Source organism: Carassius auratus, chromosome 8 (genome assembly GCF_003368295.1).
Source record: "Carassius auratus strain Wakin chromosome 8, ASM336829v1, whole genome shotgun sequence".
NCBI classification, from domain to species: Eukaryota; Metazoa; Chordata; class Actinopteri; order Cypriniformes; family Cyprinidae; genus Carassius; species Carassius auratus.
Genome location: NC_039250.1, coordinates 8,387,180 through 8,414,069, shown reverse-complemented (window position 1 = coordinate 8,414,069; position 26,890 = coordinate 8,387,180). Strand labels below are relative to the sequence as shown.

At 35.8% G+C, this 26,890-nt stretch overlaps 3 protein-coding genes across 7 annotated transcripts; 2 read left to right on the top strand and 1 right to left on the bottom strand.

Moving 5' to 3' along the window:
* Positions 1–272: 272 nt before the first annotated feature.
* kif2a (kinesin family member 2a) lies at positions 273–15,867 on the bottom strand. Of its 4 annotated transcripts, none has more exons than XM_026269509.1 (22): positions 15,647–15,867; positions 13,451–13,532; positions 13,249–13,343; positions 12,886–13,008; positions 12,743–12,797; positions 11,648–11,776; positions 9,807–9,907; positions 9,608–9,703; positions 9,142–9,196; positions 8,905–9,067; positions 8,703–8,793; positions 8,535–8,598; positions 8,359–8,450; positions 8,121–8,263; positions 6,286–6,490; positions 6,060–6,170; positions 5,895–5,962; positions 5,585–5,668; positions 2,994–3,144; positions 1,713–1,814; positions 1,396–1,531; positions 273–1,309 (listed from the first exon to the last, which is right to left on the bottom strand). In XM_026269509.1, exons 3-22 carry the CDS (start codon positions 13,324–13,326, stop codon positions 1,224–1,226), a joined length of 2,133 nt encoding a protein of 710 aa, XP_026125294.1. In that variant the 5' UTR covers positions 13,327–13,343; positions 13,451–13,532; positions 15,647–15,867; the 3' UTR covers positions 273–1,223. The 4 variants fall into 4 exon arrangements, with proteins under 4 accessions (XP_026125294.1, XP_026125293.1, XP_026125292.1 ...); XM_026269508.1 differs by having other exon boundaries at positions 13,451–13,508; XM_026269507.1 differs by lacking the exon at positions 13,451–13,532.
* Positions 15,868–16,881: 1,014 nt separating this feature from the next.
* slc2a6 (solute carrier family 2 member 6) lies at positions 16,882–20,840 on the top strand. Its single transcript, XM_026269506.1, has 10 exons — positions 16,882–17,041; positions 17,148–17,301; positions 17,392–17,598; positions 18,349–18,448; positions 18,593–18,804; positions 19,094–19,240; positions 19,332–19,440; positions 19,535–19,711; positions 19,951–20,096; positions 20,367–20,840. Exons 1-10 carry the CDS (start codon positions 16,983–16,985, stop codon positions 20,526–20,528), a joined length of 1,473 nt encoding a protein of 490 aa, XP_026125291.1. The 5' UTR covers positions 16,882–16,982; the 3' UTR covers positions 20,529–20,840.
* A 1,177-nt stretch (positions 20,841–22,017) lies between these two features.
* On the top strand, positions 22,018–26,273 carry LOC113107181 (uncharacterized). 2 transcript variants are annotated; one of them, XM_026269505.1, is made up of 6 exons: positions 22,018–22,354; positions 22,691–22,837; positions 23,661–23,723; positions 23,891–24,103; positions 24,251–24,358; positions 25,271–26,273. In XM_026269505.1, exons 1-6 carry the CDS (start codon positions 22,238–22,240, stop codon positions 25,484–25,486), a joined length of 864 nt encoding a protein of 287 aa, XP_026125290.1. In that variant the 5' UTR covers positions 22,018–22,237; the 3' UTR covers positions 25,487–26,273. The 2 variants fall into 2 exon arrangements, with proteins under 2 accessions (XP_026125290.1, XP_026125289.1); XM_026269504.1 differs by having other exon boundaries at positions 22,019–22,354; positions 24,251–24,385.
* Positions 26,274–26,890: the final 617 nt, after the last annotated feature.

The window sequence follows — 26,890 nt, the reverse complement described above, 5'->3', positions numbered from 1 at the left end:
AGGTGGATGCTGCTCACTGCTGGTGGTTGAGGAGAGAGCCCCCTCATATGATCGCAAAGCACTTTGGGTGTAACAACAATACACAATGAAGCGCTATATAAAGTCAAACTTTATTATTATTAAACTTTTATACTTTCAATCTTAACCTCTAAGACAAAATGTTTTAATAAAACTTTAAAAAAAAAACATTTTACAAACATGAGAAATCACGATTTCGGTACTCGTAAAACAGGAATAAAAAAATAATAATAATAAAGTCAGGAAACAAAGGATTTTTTTGAATCATTCTTTATTTAGCAACCGCTGAAGTGAGAGGTGCCAACACTGAAAACCTCAGTAGCAGGTAAGTGGTGTTCCCTATTTGTTATTAGAATCTTGCTGAAAGTTATAACATTGTACAAATATTAATAGGAGATGTGAGAATGTTGGGAAGTTTTAAAAGCAAAACACTAAGTTGGTGGACTGTTAACTTCCTTTCCACAAGGAAACATGATATGGCACGAAAGCATTCTACAGGTGAACAGATGAGAGAGACGGTAAAGAGAATATCATGTGGAAAAGTGACAGCAGTCCTTGATAAACCAACAAAACTAACGGCTGACAATTCTCACATTCATTTACATACCCTCAAGATTTTCTCAGAGTGCATTTTATGCTTCTTCGAGAACTTATTTAACTTCACCTATTAAGCCTTCAAGAAATGGCGAAGTGAAACAGAGCTAAATGCTGTATCAGCCAATCAACAGAAACATACACCGTGCCAATTATAGTAAACGGACCCCAAAAATAAGGTTATTTAAAGTGCAGATGAACCAAGTCAGTCATGCTAGGAACGGAGTGATAAACTGTTGCAGAGTGTTCATGCATACAATTTAGAACAACTTCAAAAGGAAGGATTTCAGTGGTACAAAAAACTAAAAATCCCAAAGGGTAGAAACGCGAGTATCAACTGATACAAGTCTGTACCCTTAACCTACAATTAAAAAGTAAATAAATAAAATCGATACTAATAAAAAAATTCTAAAGCTTTCCTCTGAATCATTCAAGGGTTGTATTGATCAGGAAAATCCCCTTATTTTGTCTTCTGCTGATTTGTAAGAGAATTACCTAACGCTTTATTTCACATGTGAAAGTAGGAAAGGTCTCTTCAGAATACTTCTGAATACTATCAAGAAGCCTACACGACTCTTGTGTTTGTCGTTTCTCCGGAAGCGTGTTCCAGGCTACAGCGCGCGGGGTCGCTTGGGGTTAATCTGCTTGCTGGCTTGTTCCTCCTCTTGGAGAGTAGAACGGAATGACCTCACTTTATCTGACAACAGAGCAGACACACATCCATTAATAATCATTCCATCAGGGGAAAACTAAAAGGAAAGCACATTCTAGAGGATGCTTTACCTCTGAGCTCAATAAGAATATCAATCTTCTGGTCAAGAATCTGCTCCAGCTGAGACGAGTAGGAGTCCACGTCGTAGTCCACCTCCTCAGTCATCTCCAGGAGAACCTTCTCATCCTCAAGCCACCTGATAGACTCCTGTCAGCACATAAAGTGTGAACATCATCATTAGCAATTCCCTTTTTCAGTTTTGGGACTGAACTTTATCGAAGTACAAACGAAAGAAAAAAATTCAGAACAAAGAAGCACAACAAACCAACACTGACGTCAACTGGGAAAAAAAACGCTAGTGTGAAAGGGACCTCAGAGGAATAAAGACCTGAAACACAGCCCTGTGGTCTTCCAGAACCTGCTCCTCCATCTCCACCAGCTGAGAGACCGCCTCGTGGAAAGTGAAGAGCTGAGGGGAGACTTCCTCTTCCTGTCAATATTCAAACATCAGCTTTTATCCTCCCTACATTAAAAAGCCACAATATCTAAAACAACAAATCGATTGCCTTTCTAATTTTCCTGTTTATGGTTTCAGCCTTATGCTTATAAATGGTATGCAATATATAAAGCATGAATACACTGAATAACAAAAAATAAAACCTTTAGAGGCACATACACTTGAGGTCAAAAGTTTAGATCGCCCTTTTAGAATCTGCAAAATTTTAATTATTTTACCAAAATAAGATAGATCATACAAAATGCATGTTATTGTTTATTTAGTACTGACCTGAATAAGATATTTCACATAAAAGATGTTTACATATAGTCCACAAGAGAAAGAAAATGACCCGGTTTAGAAGTTTCCTGCGTTTTTACCTGAATGATTCACAGCTGTTTTGTTTATTTGTGATAGTTGTTCATGAGTCCCTTGTTTGTCCTGAGCAATTCAACTGCCTGCTGTTCTTCAGAAAAATCCTTTAGGTCCCACAAATTATTTGGTTTTTCCAGCATTTCTCTGTATTTTAACCCTTTCCAACAATGACTATGATTTTGAGAGCAATCTTTTCACCCTGAGGATTAACGAGAGACTCATGTGCATCTATTACAGGAGGTTCAAATGCTCACTGATGCTCTAGAAGGAAAAAAATATGCATTAAGAGTATATTAAAATAAAATTACACATCTCCATTCTGTTCTGTTCGGCTCTTCATGCATGGTTTTTCCTTCTGGAACATCAGTGAGCATTTGAACATCTTTCATGTGAAATATCTTATTCAGGTCAGTTCTAAATAAACAATAACATGCATTTTGTATGATCCCTCTTATTTTGGTAAAATAACATTTTGCATATTCTGAAAGGGGGATGTCAACTTTTGACCTCAATTGTATAAATGTATGAATCTGCACATAAAACAAAAATGTATAATTAGTTGGGAAACTACAGTGATAGGATGTTTTTTCTTTCTTTCCTTTTCTTTTTATAAAGTAATATTTAATATTTTGCACTGATGTATTTAACAGATCAAGTAACATTTAAAATAAAATTTATGTAAAAAGTAATAGACACAAATTGCACTTCTAAAACAAATCACTGGAGTAGGTATCATTACTGTATCAGCATGCATGCATTTTAAAGCAGAGGAAGTACTAGGAACAGATGTGTTTTTACATTCTGTTCACAGAGCAGTTTGAGGTCATCTCTCTGAGGGGAGTTTCCCAAATCCCATTCCTCATCCATGATGTTCAGCTGGTTGATGGCGTTGACATTGGGGCGGCCTCCCTCTGTCACAGCATTGGGATCCACGGTCAGCTCCTTCACTCTAAATGCATAGATTGACAGCATTTATGATGATGTTTTTAGAGCAATCATGCTGACCTAAATGACACCATGCACAGGTCACAGAACTCTTATTTACATACTCCTACCTTATTTTTTTAAAACAGTCTTACATTAATTAAAAAACATTTATGCTTCAATAAGCATTTTATGACAAAATCAAGAGCAGTTTTTTTTTAATACAACTAAATATTACAGACATCAGAATTCCCATAGGTGCACTTAGGCATATAAATTGCAGCAATTTGTGCAGCTAACACAACTGTTTATGGTGTCATCTCATTTTTATTAATTTAGTACAGTGTTTGTGGGTATTAATATTCATATTATGAAATATTTCTAAAGGAAAAGTAAGGACGACAGCACCACAGACATGCCAGACATTCCCAGGGTTAGAGAAATGAAATGACAGCAGATCAGAGGGGAAATGAAAAATGTTTACACCAAAAGCACAGCCATTAGTCTGAGACGTGAGTGCAGCCAGTGTTTCTAATAAAATGAAACAGACTGTGGTTATATACACTGCAGTGCATGAGTATTTCCATGCATTGGTTGCAAGCCAATGCGGGATGTTGGTTGCCTACTGAGCAGTGCTGGGGAAGCTGCATTGAAACTGATAGCCAAGCTACAGTATAATGTAAAACATTGTTCCCTACACTACAAGTTAGTAACAAACAATAAAAAAGAAAGAAAGATTGAAGCTATTTAAGATGGTAATATATTTATAATTATGTAACTTTAATAATAATAATCATAATGATAATGTTGTATCTATATTTGAAATCAGAGCATAACTAAAATAATAAACATCTCAATTAAGGTCACAACAAGCACTAATTTATCAAATAGCACCCTTTTTTTAACAACTCTACTGAAAACATGAATAAACATCATCTGAAAGGGTCATATGATGCAATTTCAAGTTTTCCTATCTCTTTGGAGTGTTACAAGCTGTTAATGTATAGATAAAATCCCTAAAGTTGCAAAGACTAAACTCTCAAACCCAAAGAGATATTCTTTATTAAAAGTTAAGACTCATCCACTCCCTCCTAAAATACCTCGTTTAAATACGCCCACCCCAAATCTATGTCACTGTGTGGGAAGATTTGCATAACACCGGCCAAATGTTCATGCAAAAAAGCTTTGATTCTCGCTGTGGTATTGTTGCGGCCGTCACAATGTCGTAGAGATGCTGTGTGTTTCATTGTGAAAGTGAAACTAGTTTGCTTGGCCTTCCAAAAGAGGACACAACTAGAAATCAGTTGTATTTACAACACTGTTTCAGAACAGTTCAACTCAAATATTCAGATGTGTGCTGCAAATTTTACGGAGGTCTTTTGGTAAGACCTGGTAAGGCTTTGCACAAAGGTTGTTTCTATAAAGTAGAGCGATTTCAATTTTGCAAGGACAGTCAGGCGCTTCTGACTCAAAGCCTGTAAGTACATTTTCATATATAAAGAATTTGCCACTGTTGATTCAAACACAAGTTTTGAGCAGTGTAGAGTAGTGTTTGTTGTTTGTCGTTTCTCCAATTACAAAGAACTGGTTTTATGTTTACGCAAGGTGATACACAACGAGTAAAAAGACAGTAGAAGTCCCACTGGAGGCAACAAATGCCTCGTTTGAAATGGGTTTATTCCTTTTGTCATTTCCAACTGGGACTCGGCATCACAGTATGGTAAGGGGAATAACATTTCTGTCACACGCTTCAGGTATTCAGTCAATCACAATGCACTGGGTAGCTGGCCAATCAGCGTACACCTCTCTTTTCAGAGCGATGAGCTTTGTAAAAATCGACACGTTTCAGAAAGGCAGGGCACAGAGGAGCAAGAATAATGTACAGTATGTGGAAAACTTTTAACTTGTTTTTTTTTTTTTTACCTTAAACAGCAGGTATAGATGACACACAACTTTAAGGTTCTCTGGTTTTCATAAAGTTTAGTAGTTGATCAAATAGTCAATAATATTTTTTAAGTCGTGATACCTTTGATATCCCCGTAAAGCGATTTTTTTTTTCCTAGCTGATGAATGATAAAAACATTGACAGCCGTTCAGAATCCATCCTGCTTAAAAGAGTTTGAGTATTCAAAGAGGCAGAAGACATAACTGCACTGCGTGCTTATAATAAACGCATCATTATCATGTGAAGTTGTGGACACTAATATAGTTATTAATGTTATTGGTCTGATGGGGCTTTCTTAAGTGTAACAAAAAGAATGATGTAGGGGTTTGTCTTTTTTCAATGCTTGTTGAGCGGGAAAAGAATGTTTGTTTGTGTAAAAGCTAATGTTGAAAAGAGTTTGGTTACTATTACGCTACTGAAAAATGTTAGTAACTTCTATTACTAGCTTTAGTTAGTCCCCAACACTGCTGCAGTATATCTGATTAAGAAGGTGGGAAGCTGCATAGACATGTGCTCATACTCATAGGTAGGAGAGGGTTCAGAGCGACTTCCTCCCCCCTGAGAGAAGGGGATGTCAGAGGGGCTAATCCCAAACTCCTTTACTCTGAAGACAGTCAAGACAGAACAGAGAAAAACGGCAAGACAGAGAAAAGAGCACAGCCAATCAGGAGAGATAAGAAAATATTTTTTCCCATTGGCACTAGCTTGTCAACTCATTGTTTAATACAACAACTTGACTGAGATTGCCTTAAACAGTTAGAAGCTACAATGGCAAGAGTTCTACTCAACTTCTATTTTCATAAATGCACAACAGAGTGCCATGTCCTAACCTGTTGGCATATCTCAGAGTGTTCAGCGTGTTCTCACAGGAAGCCATGCCAGGAGAAATGGTGGCGATCTGATCAGACAGAAGTCACAATTAGAGCTGTACAAACAGGCAAAAGTCAACTTAACCAAATCCCAATGTTCAAGAGGGATATCTTAATCAAACTTACCATACATGTCCTGGAGTTCTCGCCAATGAATGAGTCTCTGAGGACCTGTGTGAGCTTGCTCGCTCTAAATGGGGTATGAGGCTTATTACGGCCCAGAGCCCTGATACATTCCTAATACACGGAACATTGCAAGATCACAGTGATTTACTAGGCAATTACAAAATGACACTTCATGACCAAATGGTTGCTGACCCCTGCTCTTAGGTGGTATTTTTAAGGTGCTGACCTTCAGAGCCAAAAGACTCTTGTTGATTTCGGCTCCCTCTAAACGAGTCTGCCGATCAGCGCTGGACGTGTCCGCTCCACGTTCGTTACCCGCCAGATCAATGAGTGAGAATTTGCCATGCATCTTGCCCTTCTTTCGTAGAATGATTTGGAAGACGGCATGGCTACGGGACGAGTGGGCATTGGCTGAGGTCTGACCTGAGGTCCTAAAATGGAAGAGAAGAAGGTGAAATTTAAGTCCGGAGTGTCTGACTTATGTACCAAGACATTGGGTGGACTAATTACAGATCATCAAAAATCCTGAATTGTTAAAGGGTTAGTTCACCCCCCAAAAAAATTCTGTCATTAATTACTCACCCTCATGTCATTCCAAACCCGTAAGACCTTCGTTCATCTTCAGCAACACAAATTAAGATTTTTTTTTTTTTGTAATCTGAGAGCTATGTTATTCTCTTTAGACTGCAAGGACAGTAGGATACTATCACGATCAACACGCAAAAACGTAGCAAGGACCAGGGTTCTTACAGAATCGCTAAATTAAATTCCAGGACTTTCAAGGACTTTAACCATTACTTTTTTGGTTTTCAAGGACTACAATCAGGGTTCACAATATAGTTATTATCTTTCACATTCTAATAAATAAATAAAACAAAATGGTACAAATAAAGTGCAGTACATGCAAAGCTTGCAATGACTGTGGCAACTTTACCATTTGAAATGATAGTATGGCAAAGTTACCAATTTCCATATTCAAAGTGATGTTTTTTTCATGAATATATGATTAACCTGAAGAGTAAAAGCTTCATTGTGCACAAATATTTTTCACTAGAACGACACAAATATTTTAATACCATTTTTAAGAATTTTTCAATGACAAAATGTTTGTCTTTTAATCACAAAATCTGAGCTCCGCAAAATAATGATATATAATCTGATATTTTTTAGTAATAAAAATAGATTTAAGTGAAAAACAGCTTTATGACTACATTTAGATATATTAAACTAATGATGAGACAATAATAACTGGTTCGAATAAAGTATCAAAACCAAGTAACCACATAGTCCACTTTCTTACAAAGTTTAGCTCCAACCCTAATCAAACAAACCTACCAGTGATCTTCTAATGATCCTGAAGGGTTAGCGCTAAACTTTACAGGAAAGTGGATCTCGCAAGCTAGATTTGAGGATCACTGCTTTACAGCGTGATTCAATGTTTAAAACCAAATAATTTCAATATTTGGTTACATGCAAACTCAAAGCGAGGGTTAAAACTTTTATTCTGAAATCAAGATGTACAACAAATCGCATACAGATATTTTGAGGTATTCTCCAGTGTTGGCATAGGTTTCTAAATGATTTTATGTTATAAATCTAGTGAGATAACGTGCACTGTTTTCCCAAATAAACGCTAAGCAAACCAACAACAAACGAAATCCAAAATAACAGCCAATGCAATAAAGACAGAACAATATAATGCAAGCACTATCAAAGGTTGATATTAAACTGATATTGCGAGACCGATAGGAGTAACATCACAAGATCTTGTGCGCTGCTGAAAGCCAGGTGAAATGGTTCTGTATTTAAATCAGACATGCTGCATCGTTAATTTTGCAAGAAAGTACTGTTTTATGGAAAACAAATTAACACAAATTTCATGAATCAACATATGCGTGGTTTACGTTCAGTAGAAAGTGTGTGCATGGAATGACATGAGGGTGAATAATTAATGACAGAATTTCCATTTTTGTGTGCACTAACAATTTAAAGGAAAGATACAGCAGCAAACAACTAGAGCACTATTCAGTGAACATGATTGTTTTATCCATCAGGTTTTACCTGCAGCTGTTCCCCATTTCAATGAGTTTGAGCACATCCTCGGTGCATCTGACCTCACGCTCCTGAAGCCCAACCACCTGGACCTGCTGCTTTCCATCTTCTAGCACACGTAGCTTAGCCTTATGATTCAACAGATCAAATACCTAAAGAAAAAAAGACTTTGAAAGACTTGTCCTATTTTTTAAATAGGCTTTAGTTTTTCACAGCCATTAGTCATAAATTTTGCCTTTCCACTTGCCTTTCCACTGTAAATTTCAAAGAATGTTGCGTAAACCTGAAGATCCAGCTTCTTATAGTTTGGTTTCTTCAGCATGAGAAAAACATCTCGAGCTGTTTGTGTAAAATATGTACATGAATGAGTTTGCTTGAAATCAAAAGACTAAAGAAATTACAGGACCAAAAAACATCATTTACCAGCTAATGCATAGATTCCTTTTGAACAATCCTGGTTCTTTCCTGAAAAATCTCCACCCATGGTCTAAAACACAAACCATTTCTTATTACTCTAATATATGAAAAAAGTTATGGCCATTTTCAGTACAAAAAAAAAAAAAAATATATATAGTAAAAAATCTCAATTACATGAGTTTTTCCACTTCCTGTTTGGCCATAAGCAAAGCATGTGGCCATTCCTCTATCAAAGATGGTTTCCACAAGGGGTCTTGCAGTAAACCTGTGAAGAAAACAGTTGAAAGATTTTTTTCTTCCAACAGTGACTAATTCCTGACATAATCTTAAGTTAATGATTAATGTATAATGAACAACGAAGGGAATCATCCTCTACCTGTAAACCATTTCATTTGTTGTGCTCTCATCAAAGGCATAATCGAAGCGGAATGTTTGGTTCTCTAGGTATCGAGTCAGGTCCACCTTCTGTTTTGGTTCATGGACCATGACAACATCTTTACTTGGAATAGTGATCACATCTAGGTCCTTTACAGTCAACTCTACAACACCAATGAGAAATAAGTTACAATATATGAAGTGCAATCAAAAAATAAAGTATAAATGTCTAAATTACCTTTTTTATTGAGGGGACGTTTCCTAACACAAACGCATATTCTGTGCTCCTCGATCTGTTGAAAAAATGAATTAAGTTTTACTTATCTTAAAAAAAAGTTTTACTTCACTTCCAAAAATGAAGTCCTTTTTTCTTACTAATAATGTATTAAAAATATTATTCATGTAATTTTTTGTATTTCTATTATTATTATCATTAAAATGTGGATCTCAAATGTATGAACATGGACATGTCTGGGTTACATCCCCCACAAAGATCATGAAGAAAAAATTCAGAATAAATAAACATTATAATAAAAACAAAATAATGAAGAAAAAAAAAAAACTAACAATAATAATAATATATATATTGGGGGAAATTATGATACGGGATGGCTGTGTTTGTTCAATTAAATTTCATTAAATAATTAATTCTTGTATTTATTATATTTGAAATATGCCCCAGACATTAATTCATCAGTACCTACCAAATCTGTCGTGGTTAGCGGCCGGTAGTCCAAACTTGCTCTGAAGTCTCGGATCATCTGCAGTATTTCATAGTTTGGAATCGTTGTATCAGTTTCCTTTAAAACAAAACAAGCACATTCAAACCTGACAAATACATTATAATTAAAAGCTGAGAGAAAAGGCAGAGGGATATAATGACAGAAAGATGAGAAGTCGTACCTGTGCTCGCTTTTCTCTCAGTTCCTGTTGCTGTAGCCTGCGTCTCTCCCTCTTCTCCTGCAATTTTTCCACTTCCTTCACACAGTTCGACTTCCTCCTTGCTGTTCGAGAGCAGAACAACACACAATTCCATTTTAACAAAGGCAACAACCATTTCCTCTCTTTCAGCTCTCCTCCTCCTCCCACCCTGTATCTCTCTGTCTAATATAAGTGTGTATGTGTGCAGACAGAGTGGCTATAGAGGCAAGCCAGAGCCCCTGGCAGCTGGCACATGGTAGCGCCAACAGCCCTCTCTATCTTAAAGAGCTCTATTCTCTGACCAGACCTTTTCCAAAGTCATTTATCCATGCACTCAGGCTGTCTGCAACACACCCTGCTACTATTACTTTACTACTTGCTACATTACTATTAATTGCAAATAATGCCATATCATCAGAATCATCAGAACATGGATTAAAAGATAATAAAGGCATTAATATTCATCTGACTGATTCATTTAATCTACCCAAAACAGTGTGTAGTTTAAACACGGTCTCATCAAACACCAAACTGGGGTGGGAATCTTTAAACTAGATTGGATTAGAAAGAATAGTTAAACCCCAAATTAAAAATGTATACATCCACGAAGTAGGCGAGTTTGTTTCTTCATGGGAACAGTTTTGAAGAAATTCTGCGTTAAATCTTTCACTAATGGATTCTCTGCAGTGAATAGGTGTCATAAAAATGTCCAAACAGCTCATGAAAACATCAACAATTTACAAATAATCCACATGACTTCAGTTCATCAATTAAAATTTTGTAAAGCAAAAAGTTGAGTTTTTGTAAGAAACAATTCTTTAATCTGTTTTTAACTTCAAATGAATACTATAACCATAATATTGCATAGTTCCAGTGAAAAAAATCTAAATTAGCAGATAAATATGCACAGATCAAGCACCATTTACAAATATATACATTCCAAAACAGTTCTAAACAAATGTGTTGAAGGATTTTGATTTGGGAGGACAACAGGGAATTGAGTTTTTCTCTGGAGGAAGTGTTAATTTGTTATTATGTACTCGTATTTTGAATAGATATGACAGTGTAACTTTAAAACATTAATGATGGATTTGTTTATTACAAACATGCAGTTTTTCACTTTACAAGATGTTAATTGATGGACTGGAGTCATGTAGATTACTTGTGGATTATTGTGATGTTTTAATCAGCAGTTTGGACTCTCATTCTGACGGCACCCATTCAGAGTGCAGAGGATCCAATGGTGAGCAAGTGTTATGTATATTATTCCAAATCTGTTCTGATGAAGAAATAAACTCATCTTGGATGGGCTGAGGGTAAGTACATTTTAAGCAGATTTTCATTCTTTGGTGAACTGTAATTCCAAGAAAGAGTTACAACATATCTGAATCATTTTTGCCCCAAACCCGCAACTAAACAAGCAAATTAAACCGAACAATTGTAATTCCACCCAAAGGATGGGCAGCATCATGCTGCACATAGAAAACAGCTTCCAGATTAATTCAGCAGACAGACTCTTGTAAGCTTCATAAATTCAAAGCAAGAGGATTAGTCCGGAAGGTTCAGAGTCAGGACAAGCCTGCCCGGTCACAAACAGTCACTGACATTCAGAGGGGCGGCTGGGGGTAGCCAAACCACACCCCACAGATTTGAGCCAAGATACAGACAGATGAGCAAGGTTTAGGTTTGCTGCAAAATTCAGTCTCTAAAAGGTTGCTTTATATGCATCCTGCGCAGGAGGCCTCAGTCTTTTCAGCGTTTTCCTGTGGGGAAAAGGGGGTTGACAGGAACACATTGAAAAGCACTGAGGAGTGTCATATTACCGTTTTGTTGTTGCAGAGCTATCTGACTTTGGGTCTGGCTCTGTGTGGGCTGAGAGGGCTGTTGTACTGGTGGAGGGGGTGCTGATTCTGGCTGTTGCTGCTGGGCCAGCCGTCCCCGAGTCGAGCCAACTTCAAAACAGAACACATAAGAGTCAGCAAATTACAACAGGACAAACAGAAGGCATAACAGGAGACTGAAACATGCCTATGATGGACAAAAATCCTGCTTAAAAAGAGCTCCCCAACTTTTCAAACACAGTCATCTTAGCATGCGAAGTCATGTGTAGTAAAAAAGTCACTATAGGTAAAACACTCTGGCTCTTTTAAAACATCACACTATTTGTCTGAGCAAGCCGACTCAGCAAATTTGTGACTATTTTGTCTCATTGGTGTCTATGATTAAAATTTCTTTCAAGATCTTTTCTTCCATATTGTAACTTACTTTCAAGTAAAATGGATTATAGAAGAAAAAAAGATTGAAGAACTTGGTTCAATCCATCAGTTGTTACCAGCACAGAAGCAGATCTGAATGCAATACTTCAATCAACTGCAAGAAAGCGGCAAGGTTTAAGCTGTCTAAATGACTGAAGAAGTCCGGAAAATGTTATCAGAAAGAGAATATTTTGCACTGGAAGACTGACATTTTCATAAAAATTACTGTCAATAAAAAATAAATGTGTGCATAAATGTATCGTTCACAATAAGATCAATAAAATGCATTTAGAAAATAGATGAAGAGGTGGAACAAAATGACGAAAACAAAACAACAAAAGTTGCATAGTAAAATTTAGCACTATAAATGTCTAGAACAGGGCAAGAGAGGAAAAAAGTTGTTCCCAGTACATGTTATAACAAATTCAGAGTACCCTGTTAAAATGAAGTGCTTGTGGAGTGTGCGCTCTCTGAAAACACTGCATCATTAGCCTGACACGTACATGTGCCGCCTCTTCCTTCTAAAGTACCCAGCACGTGCATGCTACTTTTTTTCACTTTTGCAGATTAATAATTGCAAATGGCCATACTGCATTTCATAACTTATTTTAATTTAATGTGCAGCCCTATTTGTGAGTCATATAACAACAACAACAAATATACCTCTGTTGTCTCTGGATGGGATTTCACTCCTTCCCGGTGCAATAGTTCTACGATTCTGCACACAAACAAATGTACAAAAGGGTTAAAAAGTTGCAAAACAATTAGAATGCAAGTTCAACATTTAACTCTGGCCTCATACAAACCTTAGGGATTTTGTTGACCTTGACAGAGTTGGGTGTAGGAGGCGGTGGTGTAACAGGGCTCAAGGAAATCTCCTCCTCTGGACCAACATCTGGATTTAGTGAGAATATGCACTCCAAATCAATCTGTTACGAAAAAATGAACAAGCTGTTAACATTGCAAGAAATCAGATCTTTTTTCCAACACATGTAGGATATCCTAAAGAGAAAAATGGTACAGGGTACATGACAACATAATTCATATTTGTAAAAACACAGCATGTGTCCACATAATATCTGAAAGTTTCATACTGTACCCTAACAACACCTGAATGCTATTCTATCCATTATTAATTACACAGGCAGCTGAGAGGCTGCTAGACTTACCTCTTTTCCTTTAGTGTCTCCATTTTCTATCCATTCCACAGTAACACTTTCATTATCTTCGTTTAAAGATGTCACCATGGCCTGGTGTACTCGCCCTGTAAGAAACCCAACACCTCTAAGTGTGAAAGACAAATTGAAAACATTCATGTATCCATTTTGAAATTTTACACATCTAATTGGAACTTGAAAAGAGTTTACGTACAAGTTGGCAAGTCAACAGCAATCTGCTTCTGAGGACACTTCAGAAGTTGCGCTAATAGCTATTGAAAAGTATCAGAGCATCACTGAAAACAAACAGCCACAGTTCCGTATCTATTATTCAGAGCTATTCCTACTCACACGTCGACATCCCTGCAATTATTCAACAGCGGCATCAGCAAGAAAAAGCACATATTATCCTGACATAAAACAAGCTATTTAAAACCCCTGCATGCAACATCAGGCCAAAAGAAAAGTTGAGACCCAGTTTGAAGTAAAGGCACATCTTTATGACATTAGAGACCTCATCTTTTTTTAAGATGTCACAAGCACTGTTCATCTTCAGAGAGCATGTCAAGAGTCATCTCTATTATGCAATAAATGAAACTTCCCAAAGAGACAGGAGTGGATTGTCTAACAAGTCAAAAGACCCAGGCTCACTTGTTTCTTTGCTACAAGCTGAAGTTAAATATAACACAGCCTTCTCAAAGAGATAAAATCATAACCTCTTCTGACAGTCTTGCAAATTGTATTGATGCCAATACCAATGAGAAGCCACTGAATGCTCACGAGACACTAGATTTATGAACTCTGTACCGAGACATCATTAGGCCTGTCATGATAAGAACTTTTTGTTGTGCAATATATGACCCCAGAAATAATTGCGATAAGCCATATTATTGTCGTTTTAAAGACCATTTTATGCCACTGAATATATAATCATGACGTTACAGCATAATAACGCAAGGAGGCCTACACATTTCCAAATTTCCAAATGACAACAAACATTGAATTTTTAAGAATATTTAAATATTTAGATTTAAAAAGTGCAAATTAACAAAAAAAAACTACAATGCACAAAGAACTTGTTTGGATTTTTTTTTTTTTTTTATGAAACTTTTTGTAGAAGCATTTTTTAAATTTGTACTAACATCTCGTTATATACAAGAAGTTGCAAAAGACACAGGTGCAAATGGAATGTGAATTATAATGTACATGTATTACGCGATATACTGATTATTGCGACAGGCCTAAACATCATTAGCAGAGATTGATACTTTGATCATTAAAAATTCAGAACAAGTGTATGTTTATCTTCTACTTTTGATTCCCTAAATTACAATTAACTTACACATATTTAAAACTTAAGATTCAGTGAATTATGTACTATTATTAATGATAATAAAAACAACAATAATGATAATTAGTGCAGATAAGTAGAATTGCTAATGCTGTTATTTAAGGTGGTTGTTTGTTTTCTAAATGGAAAGATGTTTTCATCTTTGTATTTAATCAATTATTACCCTAACCAAAAAAAAAAGTTTGTTACTTAGAAATGTAAGTAGTTGTCCAAACAGTATATCAATCAGGTTATTTCACATCTAAAAGCTAGAGTTTGGAGCTATTTTTGAGAGACCGGAGTGTGAATATTGGTAATATATTTATATACATCTGATAATAATAATAATATGCATCTAATCCCAAGCAGTTACTATTTCCTTTGGCCATTAGGGTGGAGTTTAATCTCTGAATCCAAAGAATGACACATCGCATAACTTCAAGGAATTTACTTGTCATCTTCAAAGCATTAACGTTACTTACAAACCAGTCAAATTATTACAACTACGGATACTGTCTAACGTCACTATAATCTCAAATGAGTGACTAATGTGAAGTGAGTGGCATCCAAACTTAAACAGACCAGCTGGTTTGAATGAAACCAGCAAATTCCCTCTGTCCATACTTATTTACAACCAATCTGTAAAACAAAACATTCATTTGCAAGTGACTTAAAAGATGGCTAACCAGCATTAATCCAGAATCTACAGTACTTGCATGATTATATTCCCTACCAATACAATACACAAATAAATCCCCACGAATCTTCATTATACCGGGTTGAAATCAAATACCATCGGACACATTATGAATCTAAAACAAACTCCACCCGGGTTTAGCAGGTGGCTAACGTAAAGCGTAAAACCGACAGTTGCACTGTTGATTGACACAAGCTCGTTAACTACCCGGGCAACCAACACCAACAGACCAAACTTAACGCCAAATATCGATTTATGCTAGGCCCGACCACCTTAAACTATCTTTTCTGTCAGGATTTTTGAGTGGTAACGTTAGCATCCGTTAGCCGAACCGGGGAAACGACTTTAACTGACGGTTACAAGCGACCCAAATATGAACTCACCATCGCTGCGCTTTATCTCCACATAAATCCCCACGACGATCTTGCCGAAGTTCACCGACATGGCTCATTTATGGGAAAAAGGGAATACTCAAACAGACTGACGTGTGAGAACTAGAAACAGTGTTTGTGTTTGAATTTTTCACATTTGTTGTTCCGTGTTGCTCAAAACCGGGAGGCGGCCACAGCACCAGACATAAAAGAGGGGGACAGGGCGCGTGCGCGCGGGAAGCTCGACTTGCGCGTTTTTTTCCTCCATAAGCCCCGCCTCCTTTGTCAGGATTGGCTAGAAGCAGCTGAGCTCAGACAGTTGACCATAGCAACCACAATAAGCGGAGGAAGCCGGGTATTGCTGTATGGCAAAAATTAACAAAAATGTTGATGGCTATGCTCTTTTTTCTACAGTAGGCACGCTGAACTTAGTTTTCAGCAAGATCAACATAAAAAACTACCAAATGTCCCTTAAATTAATATTCGTTTGATCACAACAGTTGCGGGATGGTAAACTATGAATGCAGAAAACCTTCCTCTGTGAAACTGCTTTGCAGTGATTTTATCGTGAAAAGCGCTATACAAATAAACGTGACTTGAATTGAATCAGTTAAAAAGGCAAGAAGTAGGCATTATTAATCCGCTGGTCAAAATTATACAGTTTTGTATATTTTAGTGTCAAGTCAAGTCACCTTTATTTATATAGCGCTTTAAACAAAATACATTGCGTCAAAGCAACTGAACAACATTCATTAGGAAAACAGTGTGTCAATAATGCAAAATGATAGTTAAAGGCAGTAGTGCTGAATTTGATATTTAGTGTTTCATAAAAGTTCACTTGAACAAAAAGGAGAAAATGCAACGAGCCTGACAGACAGACAGACGTATATGTATATGTATGTGGTAGAAATTTGAATAAAGTAGCCCATAATACTTATTTCGTTCGTGAAAGACTCATTTTTAATGAATCATTTTAGCGAGCGATTCACTGAATCACTTTTAACACTAAAGCTCCGAGGGGCCACCAAATGAATCTTTTTTTAAATTAATTGATTAAAAAGATTCGAATAACCCTGGATGATTCAAAGGTCACACCAATCACGCGAAAGTAGTGTGTCAAAACTCTTTCTGAATGGCGTTTGGTGGCTGCTGCTGGAAATCACAGGTTGCTAAACACATCACTCTAATCTGAGTTGAGGAAGTTCTGACGTTTGCTTCCTTAATCTTTGTCTCCATCTAAAAATTCCAGGATTACGAAAATGGGCTTATACTTTCACTTGGTGGCAGTTATAGCCTACCCATTCGAGCATTAAAAGCAGTTCATTCTGAAGGCTGAAGCGGAGGAGAGATGGGAGACAGTCCGGATGAAACCACCGCATTAATTAAAAACAAACCAGCTCGACTCAGGTGACTCAATCGTTCATTTGTCCTTCTTTGTTTTTGATGTATGATGTCTCAATCCAACTTTATTTTATGGGTTTCGTGCATTCATTCGACTGTTTATACTTTCTAGAAATGGAAAGCTCTTCCTTGCGGTGTTTTCAGCTGTTCTGGGCAATTTCAATTTTGGGTTTGCCTTGGTGTTCCCCTCGCCTGTCATCCCCCAGCTTCAAAAGGGTGATGACCCTCGTCTACAAATGGACACCCATCAGATATCATGGTTTGGTGTAAGATCATTAATGTAATAATATATAAGATATGATTTTTACATACAGTAAAAGTACATATTTATAACTAGCTTCTCTTTTGTTTATTAGTCCATTTTTACCCTTGGAGCTGCCTTAGGGGGTGTTAGTGCCATGTTTCTGAATGACAGAGTTGGGAGAAAAATAAACATCATGTTGTCAGGAGTACCATCTGTTGTAGGTCTCCTTGTGATGGGGGCCGCACAAAACTTTTGGATGTTATTATGGGGCCGATTTCTGACTGGCATCGCTGGTGGTATCACTGCTGGATCTATTCCTGTAAGTTTTCTGTCAGTCCATCTTGTTTATAAAGATATCAATATTAATTCTACAGTGCCACTGCAAAAAGTAATATTTTTAGTGAGTTTTCAGTCTGATTTTGAATCTTATGAGATAAAATGCTGGAAGGCATTTATTAATGATAATATTGTCAATAAGCATGTCTGTTGGCAGCATGCAAGAACAATTTTATTTAACATTTTATTTTAAAATATTCAATTTATGAACAAATGAGAACTGAATGAATCATTCGACTCCCAGAGAATTAAATGTGTGAGTTATTATTGCAGGTTTTAATTAGGGTCTTAAATCAAAGCAGAAAGTATTAAATTGATAAAACCATGTCATTAAATGTTGATTGCATTGCTTAAAATGTTTCTCTTTCTGCAGTATTTTTCTCTTTCTTTCTTATATAAATATATATAAACATCCTTAAATGAATTTACATTGACAAGATTTAAAATGAAGAAAGTAAGTTTTGTTTTCTGAGAAATTTAGTTTGTTTAAATCAATCTAAATTGTAAGTTGCTTTGGATAAATAAATAAATGTAAATGTCATTAGCTGAATCCATGAGACCTGATTCCCTTACTGACTGCATGTTTGTGTGACGTGTTGTCAGATATAGTCTAGATATAAGAATTTAATTGTAACATATGGGATTTTGATTAAAGAAACATCATGATACATTAGCGCTTGCAGTTTTGTGCCTAATGGATCTCATTAACATCAGCTGATATCTTTTCACACAGGTGTATGTGTCAGAGATTTCACACCCGTCTGTGAGGGGTGCGCTGGGTTCATGTCCTCAGATCACAGCTGTCTTTGGAAGTCTGGCACTTTACGCTTTTGGTGAGAGAGCTAATATTTCTCAGGTTGTTTTGGGTGTATGATGAAACACACTTTCTCCAACACATTCAAGAATTTCCAAGCATTTTTCAGATACATTTTCCTATATGTCCTTTAGAATTATGGTATTTTATCTTCTCTCTCCAGGCTTGGTTTTGCCGTGGAGGTGGCTGGCTGTGGCCGGAGAGATCCCTGTCGTTATCATGATGATTTTGCTTTGCTTCATGCCGACTTCCCCACGTTACCACATCATGAAGGGAAACAGAGAAAGAGCAGTTAAATCGCTAAAATGGCTCAGAGGCCCCGATTCTGATTACATGACCGAGTTCAGTAAGATTGAGCGCAGTATCAATTCTCAGGTAAAAGGATTACATCATGTTATCAGGGTGGTTTGCCATAGCATTAAAAGGTCTTGCAGATAGAATTCAATAAGAGAAAATAAGATCAATTGTATTTCAAAGATTTTTAAATCAGATTTTTTGTTGCATATTAATATAGCAAGACTTATATCCTATTTCAAAGATGTTGGTAGTTTGCTGCAGTATTGCAGGGGGCTGCCAAATATTACTTGGAATCAAATAAAAATTTAAATATGCATTATCTAAAAATAGAATATATAGAATATGACTTGAATGTTATCTCCAACAGGGCGTTCAATGGAGTGATCTTAAAACACCTTCATACTATAAACCAATACTGATATCAGTTGTCATGAGATTCCTGCAGCAGATGACTGGTATAACCCCAATTCTGGTATATCTGGAGCCCATCTTCCAGTTGACAGCTATATCACTGGTATGTCTCAAAGATTCATTCACTCACACTGTGAAATACCTGAAAGCACATTTATCCATCTAAACAATTATATTTTTTCATTGCCATTCAGGAACCGAAATATGACGCAGCATTAGTGGGAGCTGTAAGATTGATGTCTGTTGCTATCGCAGCCAGTTTGATGGACAAAGCAGGTCGAAAAGCTCTACTGTTCACCTCAGGTTTGTGTAGAATTAACAATAAAAGTATTATATTTGGTAAATGTAATTGCTTGGAAAAAAATATCTAAAACACAGTCATCTTTTATTCCTTCAGGATTTTTGATGTTTCTAGCCACGCTTTCAATGACTATGTACACTCACAAAGCACCGTGCAGCCATGTCAATCTTACTGTAACTGAGGGCTTGAAGAACACTTATGGAGGCTTAACAGGCCCTGCGTTCGATCCAATAACTCTAATTCCTCTAATAAGCTCTATGGTCATCATATTTGGTGAGTTTCACTTTGACTTACTGTAAAATGTTTTTGTGGATCTCATAAATGACAAATAAGGAACCTGTTGATTATTACAACACTTCAGTTAGAATGAATAAAGTGACACATAATTATTTTTTTTTAAATAGAGAAACAATCATTTTGGCAACAGGAGTGGATTACATCACTTTTAGAAACAGTTCTAGTTTTATTTCCTCTTGTAAAATAACATAACATCACTGAAATCTCCCATGCAGGTTATGCTATGGGTTGGGGTCCAATCACATGGCTGCTAATGTCAGAGATTCTACCTTTGGGAGCACGTGGTGTAGCATCGGGTTTGTGCGTTGGTGTTAGCTGGATCACAGCCTTTGTTCTGACACAACTCTTCATGCATGTGGTGGTGAGCTAATGTTCTTTTTAACGCAGATAGAAACAGGAATTGGAAAAACACCTATCTTTCACTTACCTAATAGCACATAATACATGATCACTGAAAGATAATACAAGCTTCTCTTGAGAATACTCATGCTATACATTATTATGTTTCTTCAGATATTTTTTTCTTTCTGATGATTTCATTTTCTATTATTTTTCATATACACAGTTGTGCAAGCTTTTCCCAAGTATGGCTATAAAACGCAAACTTGATAACATATATCTTTTCATATAGGTGGCCTATGGACTCTTTGCACCTTTCCTGTTCTTCTCTGTCATCTCTGTAGTGAATATAATTTTCACTGCTAAATGTGTGCCAGAAACTAAAGGTCGGACTCTGGAGGAGATAGAGAACTTTTTCAGGACTGGCCGAACCTTCACCATTATTGATTCTTGAAATGTCCATTTTGGACTTAGCGGCAATGCTGTGGCACTATTTAATCTACAGAGCCACAACAAAAGAAATTATGTCTTACTCAAGATGTGAATGTGATGAGATAAAAGGACTGGGTGATGCTAAATAATACACATTTCATGTATATTTAGATATATGAGCTACATAATGGCTTTATGAATGTTACTCTGATGTAATTAAATACATTAATATGTAAAATACGTTCAATGTACATTTATTATAAGGATGTACTACTGTATATGAGTGCACAGTCATGTAAAGTATATGAATAAATGTTTGTATGTATATACTGAATATATAAGTTCTCAGTCATTCTCTCAGTTATATGAACATGTGACTGGACACTTCACTTCTCTTTCACTGTTCCGCATTGTTTTCATCAGTGTGACCATAACCAAACTAAACCTATATTGCACAAAATGTGTTTGTCCAGGAACAAAAGTACAATGACACAGAGAAGTTCCTATGGGTGTGGACCATTTAGAATTGAGCAAGACTTCAGCTAAATAAATTCTGGCCTTTGTCATGTGCTGATACATACATAAAGATTTTTGATCATTAACTGTTTATCACTTGTACTTAATGTTATAGCTAAAATAATTATCTATTATTTATATTTACAGTTTTTTTTTTCAAAACATGAAATTATTATCCAACCTCCTTACCAATTAATTGCATTTGCTTTCTTATCAGTAAGCATATTATTCAAACAAAACGTTTCAGTTTGAAAGAGAACAATGTTTCATTTCATAAACAGGTTTGATAAGATTCATATAGTATGATGGCGCAGTGCTTCCTGTCAGTCAACACGATTTAGGCACAGGCAATATAATATTTTTAATATATTGTTACATTTTAATTTTTATATATATAAGAAAATATAAGAAATACAAGTTATTAACTATTATTTGTTGGGAAATAATAAAAAAGTTTGACCTCAATATCTCAATGGCTCTTATCCAAGTGTTAAGTTGCTTACATGCACAAAAAGCCTTTTATGAAAAATCATGTGATAAATGTTTGGCTTTAAGCTGATTTATTGGTTTCCATTTAGTGAAGGGTTCCCAAAAATGTTAATATATAACAACGTGCATAAGACATTATATATGAGCTTTAGGCTATAAGGATGTTATTTCTTACATTACCAAACATTACATGAATATGTATATTAACAAGGGTATATATAATTTATTTATCCATATAGTGAATGTCTTAATGTTTTATTTATGAATAAATAAATAAATTGTTTCTTCATGCGGTGTGAGTGAACATTTTAATTAATTGTGAAACTTACGTTGTGAATATAAATAAAATAAATGTTGATTTAAAATAAATTATGATTTAAAAGTCTAATAACATATTTTTAAAAGCCCTACACACGTTTAAAACCTCATGAAAATCACTATTGCGCTGTTTGCTGATGTCCTGTCTTCACGAACTCAACGGATTGGGTCCCGTTGATTTTTACGTAACACTCAGTAGAAAGTGGCTGCAGCCAGAAGAACATGAAGTTGCCATCAGCAGCAGCGGGTTACTCAACAGCACTGAGGAACCCCTCCAGTGAGTTTCATAATTAGGTTGTGTAAGGGCACGTTACGTATGAGGACTTTAGAAGCCGGGGGGCTACACATGCAGTTCCTTGCCGCACTGAAAACATTGATTTAACCGCCAACTCGAACTGTGAACCAACCATGAAAACGAACAGGGAGAAAGTAATTGGAAGTCAAGTAATTTCAGCCGAACTTGTGGCTGGACTACTGCTCAGCATGGCGTATAGGATGTGTTCCAGTTTGGCTTTTTCCTTAAAGGTGGGTCTTTACGTGTGTAAAATCATGGGATAATATAATGTGTTGTTTGTAAATGTAAATAAGCGAAAACGAAAAAAATAGTTTTGTTTGAAAACTTAAAATATTACTTGGGGTCTGAATGGAACAGAACGGATGGGTCTCGAGAGACGCATTGTAAAACGCGACGCGTTCCATCTCCAAATCGAGACGGAGCTGCTAAGAAGTTCATATTGTCTGTTATTTTAAAATGTTTATTATATATGTTTTTGTAGTAGACATAACCGTAGTAATTATTGGGCATCTTGGCGTAAATTATTGTTAGTGTGATAATACTTTTGTAACGCTTTTGTGTTGCAGGGGGAAAGCGTCAGTGACGCAAGCGCGCAGTTTGAAGTAACGCGCTCACTCGTGTGTGTGTGGGTTGCCAGTAATATTAAGTTCATTTTCTTCAAAAGCAATAAACATCCACTTTCTCTGTCTGCTCATTGCGTCTCGAGGCTTGTTGTAAGTGCAATGCAAATACACACACATATCATATGCCTGAATATATTATCTTGAAACTTTAGGAAAAATATAGTTTCTAGGTAATCTAATAGTTCATCCCGTTTGTCAGGTGATCTACAATGTACTTCACATGGTTATATTCGAATTAAAATATTATTTAATTTGGCTCAGTTAACAGCTATATCAGGCTAGATTACACAGCAACAAATGTATTTTTAAAGTTGGGACTTTACTCCTTACAGTTACTCAAGGCAAGTTTATTTATATAGCACATTTCTTACACAATGGTAATTCAAAGTGCTTTACATAAAAGTATGTAAAATAATGATAAACAAAAACTATCACAAAGATAAAGCAAGGAATTTTAAAACTTTGAAAATGATTAAAAAATGTATTTTAAATGAATTTAAGACTGGGGTTAGTAGGGTATATTGTTTTTATATAAAAATAATTAATACTTTTATTTATCAAGGATGCATTAAATTAATCAAAAGTGATTTCTGAAGGATCATGTGACACTGAAGAGTAACAGGGTAATGACTGCTTAAAATTCACCTTTGCTTGACAGGAATATATTACATTAAAAATATATTATAACAGTAAAGTTATTTTAAATGCAATAATATTTCTCAATATTACTGTTTTAATCAAATAAATGCAAGTTTCATAAGCATAGGAGACTACTTTTGAAAACAATACAAAACGTTTGAAGTGTACATATTTAAGTGTTGCATTATTGCACCAGTTTGATATTTATTGTGACCTTTTGTTTACATTTTTAAATATAAATGAAATGAATGGTTTTAAATGTCTTTCTATACAGGCCTTCCTGTCACTGTTGGGAGTCTGCAGAGAGGCACATATTCAAGGAACAGACTCCAGACATGTGTGTACTGTAACATGATGTGTGCATTTTAATATATTAAGTCATTTTGGTATAGTAATCATCTAAACATAAATGTAAAATGCAGTGCTCTCTGCTGTTATGCCATAAAACATCAGATGTCTGTTACATGCCGGTTAAATCCAAAAATCTTGACTTTTTCTCTCCAGCTTCCCATGGTGGATGTGGCGGTGTTCTTGTTCTTTCTTCTCAGCAGTTTGATTCTTTTGATCTTGGATCACAATCAGTTGAAAGGCTCTTTGAAACGATCTGAACTGCTGCTCACTAAGCCCCAGAGGTTTTTCTTTCAAATGGATTTTTTTGCCAACTGCATTTTTGGCCTCATGTGGTTGGTTTTTCCAGGATGGCTTCTTGGGTCACAGGTAAAAAATTAACTTAATCGCAACTGTTGTAAAAACTTGGACTATATTTGACAAAAATATATCAATTATAGTAAAAGTGGTCATGTTGGCTAAAATGCTTCTAGGTGGCATTGCCCATCAATTGCATTGTGTATTCATCCATTGTAGATGAATGGATCTGAGGATAATCTTTATCTCACTCGGGCATTTGGAGCCATGATGGTTGGAGACAGCTTTGCTTCTTTTACCACACAGAAACAAATGGGAACCAATGAGGTATCTGTCTTCAGCAGCCGGGCTGTGGTATGTCATGTCAGCAGATCATATTACAACTATTTAACACTGATTTAGCTCCAACATGATTACATATGATTAACAATCATTTTGTGTTCAAAAACTGGGTACAACTTCTTGGGGGTCAAAATGACTTCCATTGGTTTCTCAAAAAAAAAATGGTTTCTCACACCTTCCTCAGTGCTACAACACTCCATTCTTGGGGAAAGTTACTTTTAAAAGTAATGCATTACAATATTGCTTTATAATTATGTTACTTAGTTACTTTTTATGGAAAGTAATGCATTACGTTACTTTTGCGTTACGTTTTAAATATGAGCATGCTTGATTTGTTTTTAATATAATAAGTTATATTTATAGCAAATATAAAGTCAAACCAAAAAGTGTTATGAATAAACCTCAGGCAGAAGGAAAAGTAAATTAATGTCTGTATAGTATAACACAGGAGAAGAAGGTTCAACACTCTTTGGCAATAAAAAAAAAAGGAAGAAAATGAAGCACAATTCACTATTTTGAATACTCATCTAAAGTCATTTTATCTTATTTTAATGGTTGAACTGGATCATCAAAGGTCAGCAACAAAGACATTAGTTAATAAAATGGGATTAGACACATTTGTTTTATTAAAAATTCTTGCAGGTTTGCGTCATATTTTGAGTTTGTGTTTTTTACCAATGGGGCTCAAATGTTGTAACATTTGTCCAGCCTTTCCAAAACACTTATATTTGTTAAAACTTTGCATGCACATTCACGACCTTAAATGAAAAGTATTCTCACAAGTTCAAGAGGAAATGGGTAGTTTAACCAATATTTCAGGCATTTTGAAAAAGTGTGGGACAAATAAACCTCAGCACAACAAAAGGGTTAAGCTTGTATGAATCTGTACTCATTTAGGGAACTTCGGCGGTTGTCATCTTCATGATCCACACCCAGCTCACCACATCGGCATGGAAAATCCCACATCTCTGTTTGGGTCTAGTAGGGGTCAGTCTCTGGGCTGGAAACTCCATCCTTGGCTACCTGAGCTCCAAAGACACGACGACAGAGTCAGTGAATGATTTATACTGGCGTGCTGTACAGAGAAAAGACAGAAGACTTCATGTACAATAGATAATTTATCATATGCAGATTGACGTACAGTATTATGACATCATTGTGTGAATTACAATGGTTTATGTTTTTGACAAACTAGACTGTAAATATAGTTGTTTGATGAAAATAAATAGATGTATTATTTTGTAAATAATGGTTCTTTATAATTTGTACTCATAAATATTGTAAACATTTAAAATATCACTTTCAATATGCAATGTAGATATGCAGATAAAGACAGAGTTGTCTGGTGACTTGAACAGCACTTCATATAAAGTAAAAGTGCTTTGTCAGCTGCATATGAACGGACTCCTTTCACACATTTAGGTGTCGAGTCAATCTCCTGCAATATGCACTGAACCATTTGTTTTATAACTTTGGATGCAACATTTAATGTTCCCACAAACACAAAACTGAAAATATATGAACTGTGCATCAGAATCTTCTATCTGTCTCTATTTTTTTATGTAACATCCTGTAGTTATTTAAATGTATGTTTTGCTATTTAGTATTATTTTAAATGTGTTCCTTTCAAAATGTTCTTTTTTCAAAATTGACAGAACATTCACTCTGTTCCTTCTTTCTTTCTTGCCTCGGGCCAAGTGTCTCCATCTTCTATGGTCTCATTCTTGAGTTGATTGTCACTGGCAGCTTTATAAGTGTTTGGCAGTTGTTAGGTCTCTTTGGCAAGACCTGTGTGAGCAGTAACATTGACCTTAATTGAACTTTATTCCTCCTGCAATGGCCATGATGTTGTCCAACTTAACAAGGCTGTGCAACACCAAATAAATAGCTTTACTGTGCAGCTGAGAACACCTCTGACAAACTGTGCCCAGTGCCTTGCACAAGAAATCTGCTTCAAGAGCACAATATGTTTTAAATATGACCACTTGATGGTGCTGTATACACGGAGATTAAAGCCTCTGGTGTTCCTGAAAACATCAAGATGATAACAGTTCTGGTAAATTTACCATGAACTGCTGTTATTAAAATGTCATTTCTAAATTACAGTTGGATAATCAGGACCAAAACTACTTTTTGCTGTAGCATAATTATCCTAATAAGCTCTATATCTTAGAAAATTAAGCAGTGAGATGGTTTTAAAGGCTTGGTTCAAGTTGGCTGTTAAATACAGCTCCTCTCTTTCTCATACATACTCCTTAAATCTATCACTTACTTTTCTATCAGTTACGTTTTGTTCCATTTTTTATTCTTCTGTAGAACACAGGAGGAAAACTTGCTCTTTTCCATGCAGTTACAATTAATGACGACTGAAGCTTTCAAGCTTCAAAGTGCACAAATAACCTTAAAAGTACCATGAAAGTAGTCAATACATGTTTTCTGAAGCCATAGAATAGAAAATGTATGTTGATGGAAAGCAGATAAACAAGAAATTATTATAAATGGATTATCGATTTACAT

What these genes read in the sequence shown, in the direction of transcription:
- LOC113107181 (XM_026269504.1), top strand. Translation starts at nt 22,238, where the DNA reads ATGAAAACGAACAGGGAGAAAGTAATTGGAAGTCAAGTAATTTCAGCC. An exon ending in ATTGCGTCTCGAGGCTTGTT is followed by an intron (nt 22,838 to 23,660) that starts GTAAGTGCAATG and finishes CTTTCTATACAG; the next exon opens with GCCTTCCTGTCACTGTTGGG. An exon ending in GATGGCTTCTTGGGTCACAG is followed by an intron (nt 24,104 to 24,250) that starts GTAAAAAATTAA and finishes CATCCATTGTAG; the next exon opens with ATGAATGGATCTGAGGATAA.
- kif2a (XM_026269508.1), bottom strand. An exon ending in GAACCCTCTCCTACCTATGA is followed by an intron (nt 3,145 to 5,584) that starts GTATGAGCACAT and finishes CTATGCATTTAG; the next exon opens with AGTGAAGGAGCTGACCGTGG. An exon ending in ACCACAGGGCTGTGTTTCAG is followed by an intron (nt 1,532 to 1,712) that starts GTCTTTATTCCT and finishes ATGTGCTGACAG; the next exon opens with GAGTCTATCAGGTGGCTTGA.
- slc2a6 (XM_026269506.1), top strand. Translation starts at nt 16,983, where the DNA reads ATGGGAGACAGTCCGGATGAAACCACCGCATTAATTAAAAACAAACCA. An exon ending in TCTGGCACTTTACGCTTTTG is followed by an intron (nt 18,449 to 18,592) that starts GTGAGAGAGCTA and finishes TTCTCTCTCCAG; the next exon opens with GCTTGGTTTTGCCGTGGAGG. An exon ending in AGCGCAGTATCAATTCTCAG is followed by an intron (nt 18,805 to 19,093) that starts GTAAAAGGATTA and finishes TATCTCCAACAG; the next exon opens with GGCGTTCAATGGAGTGATCT.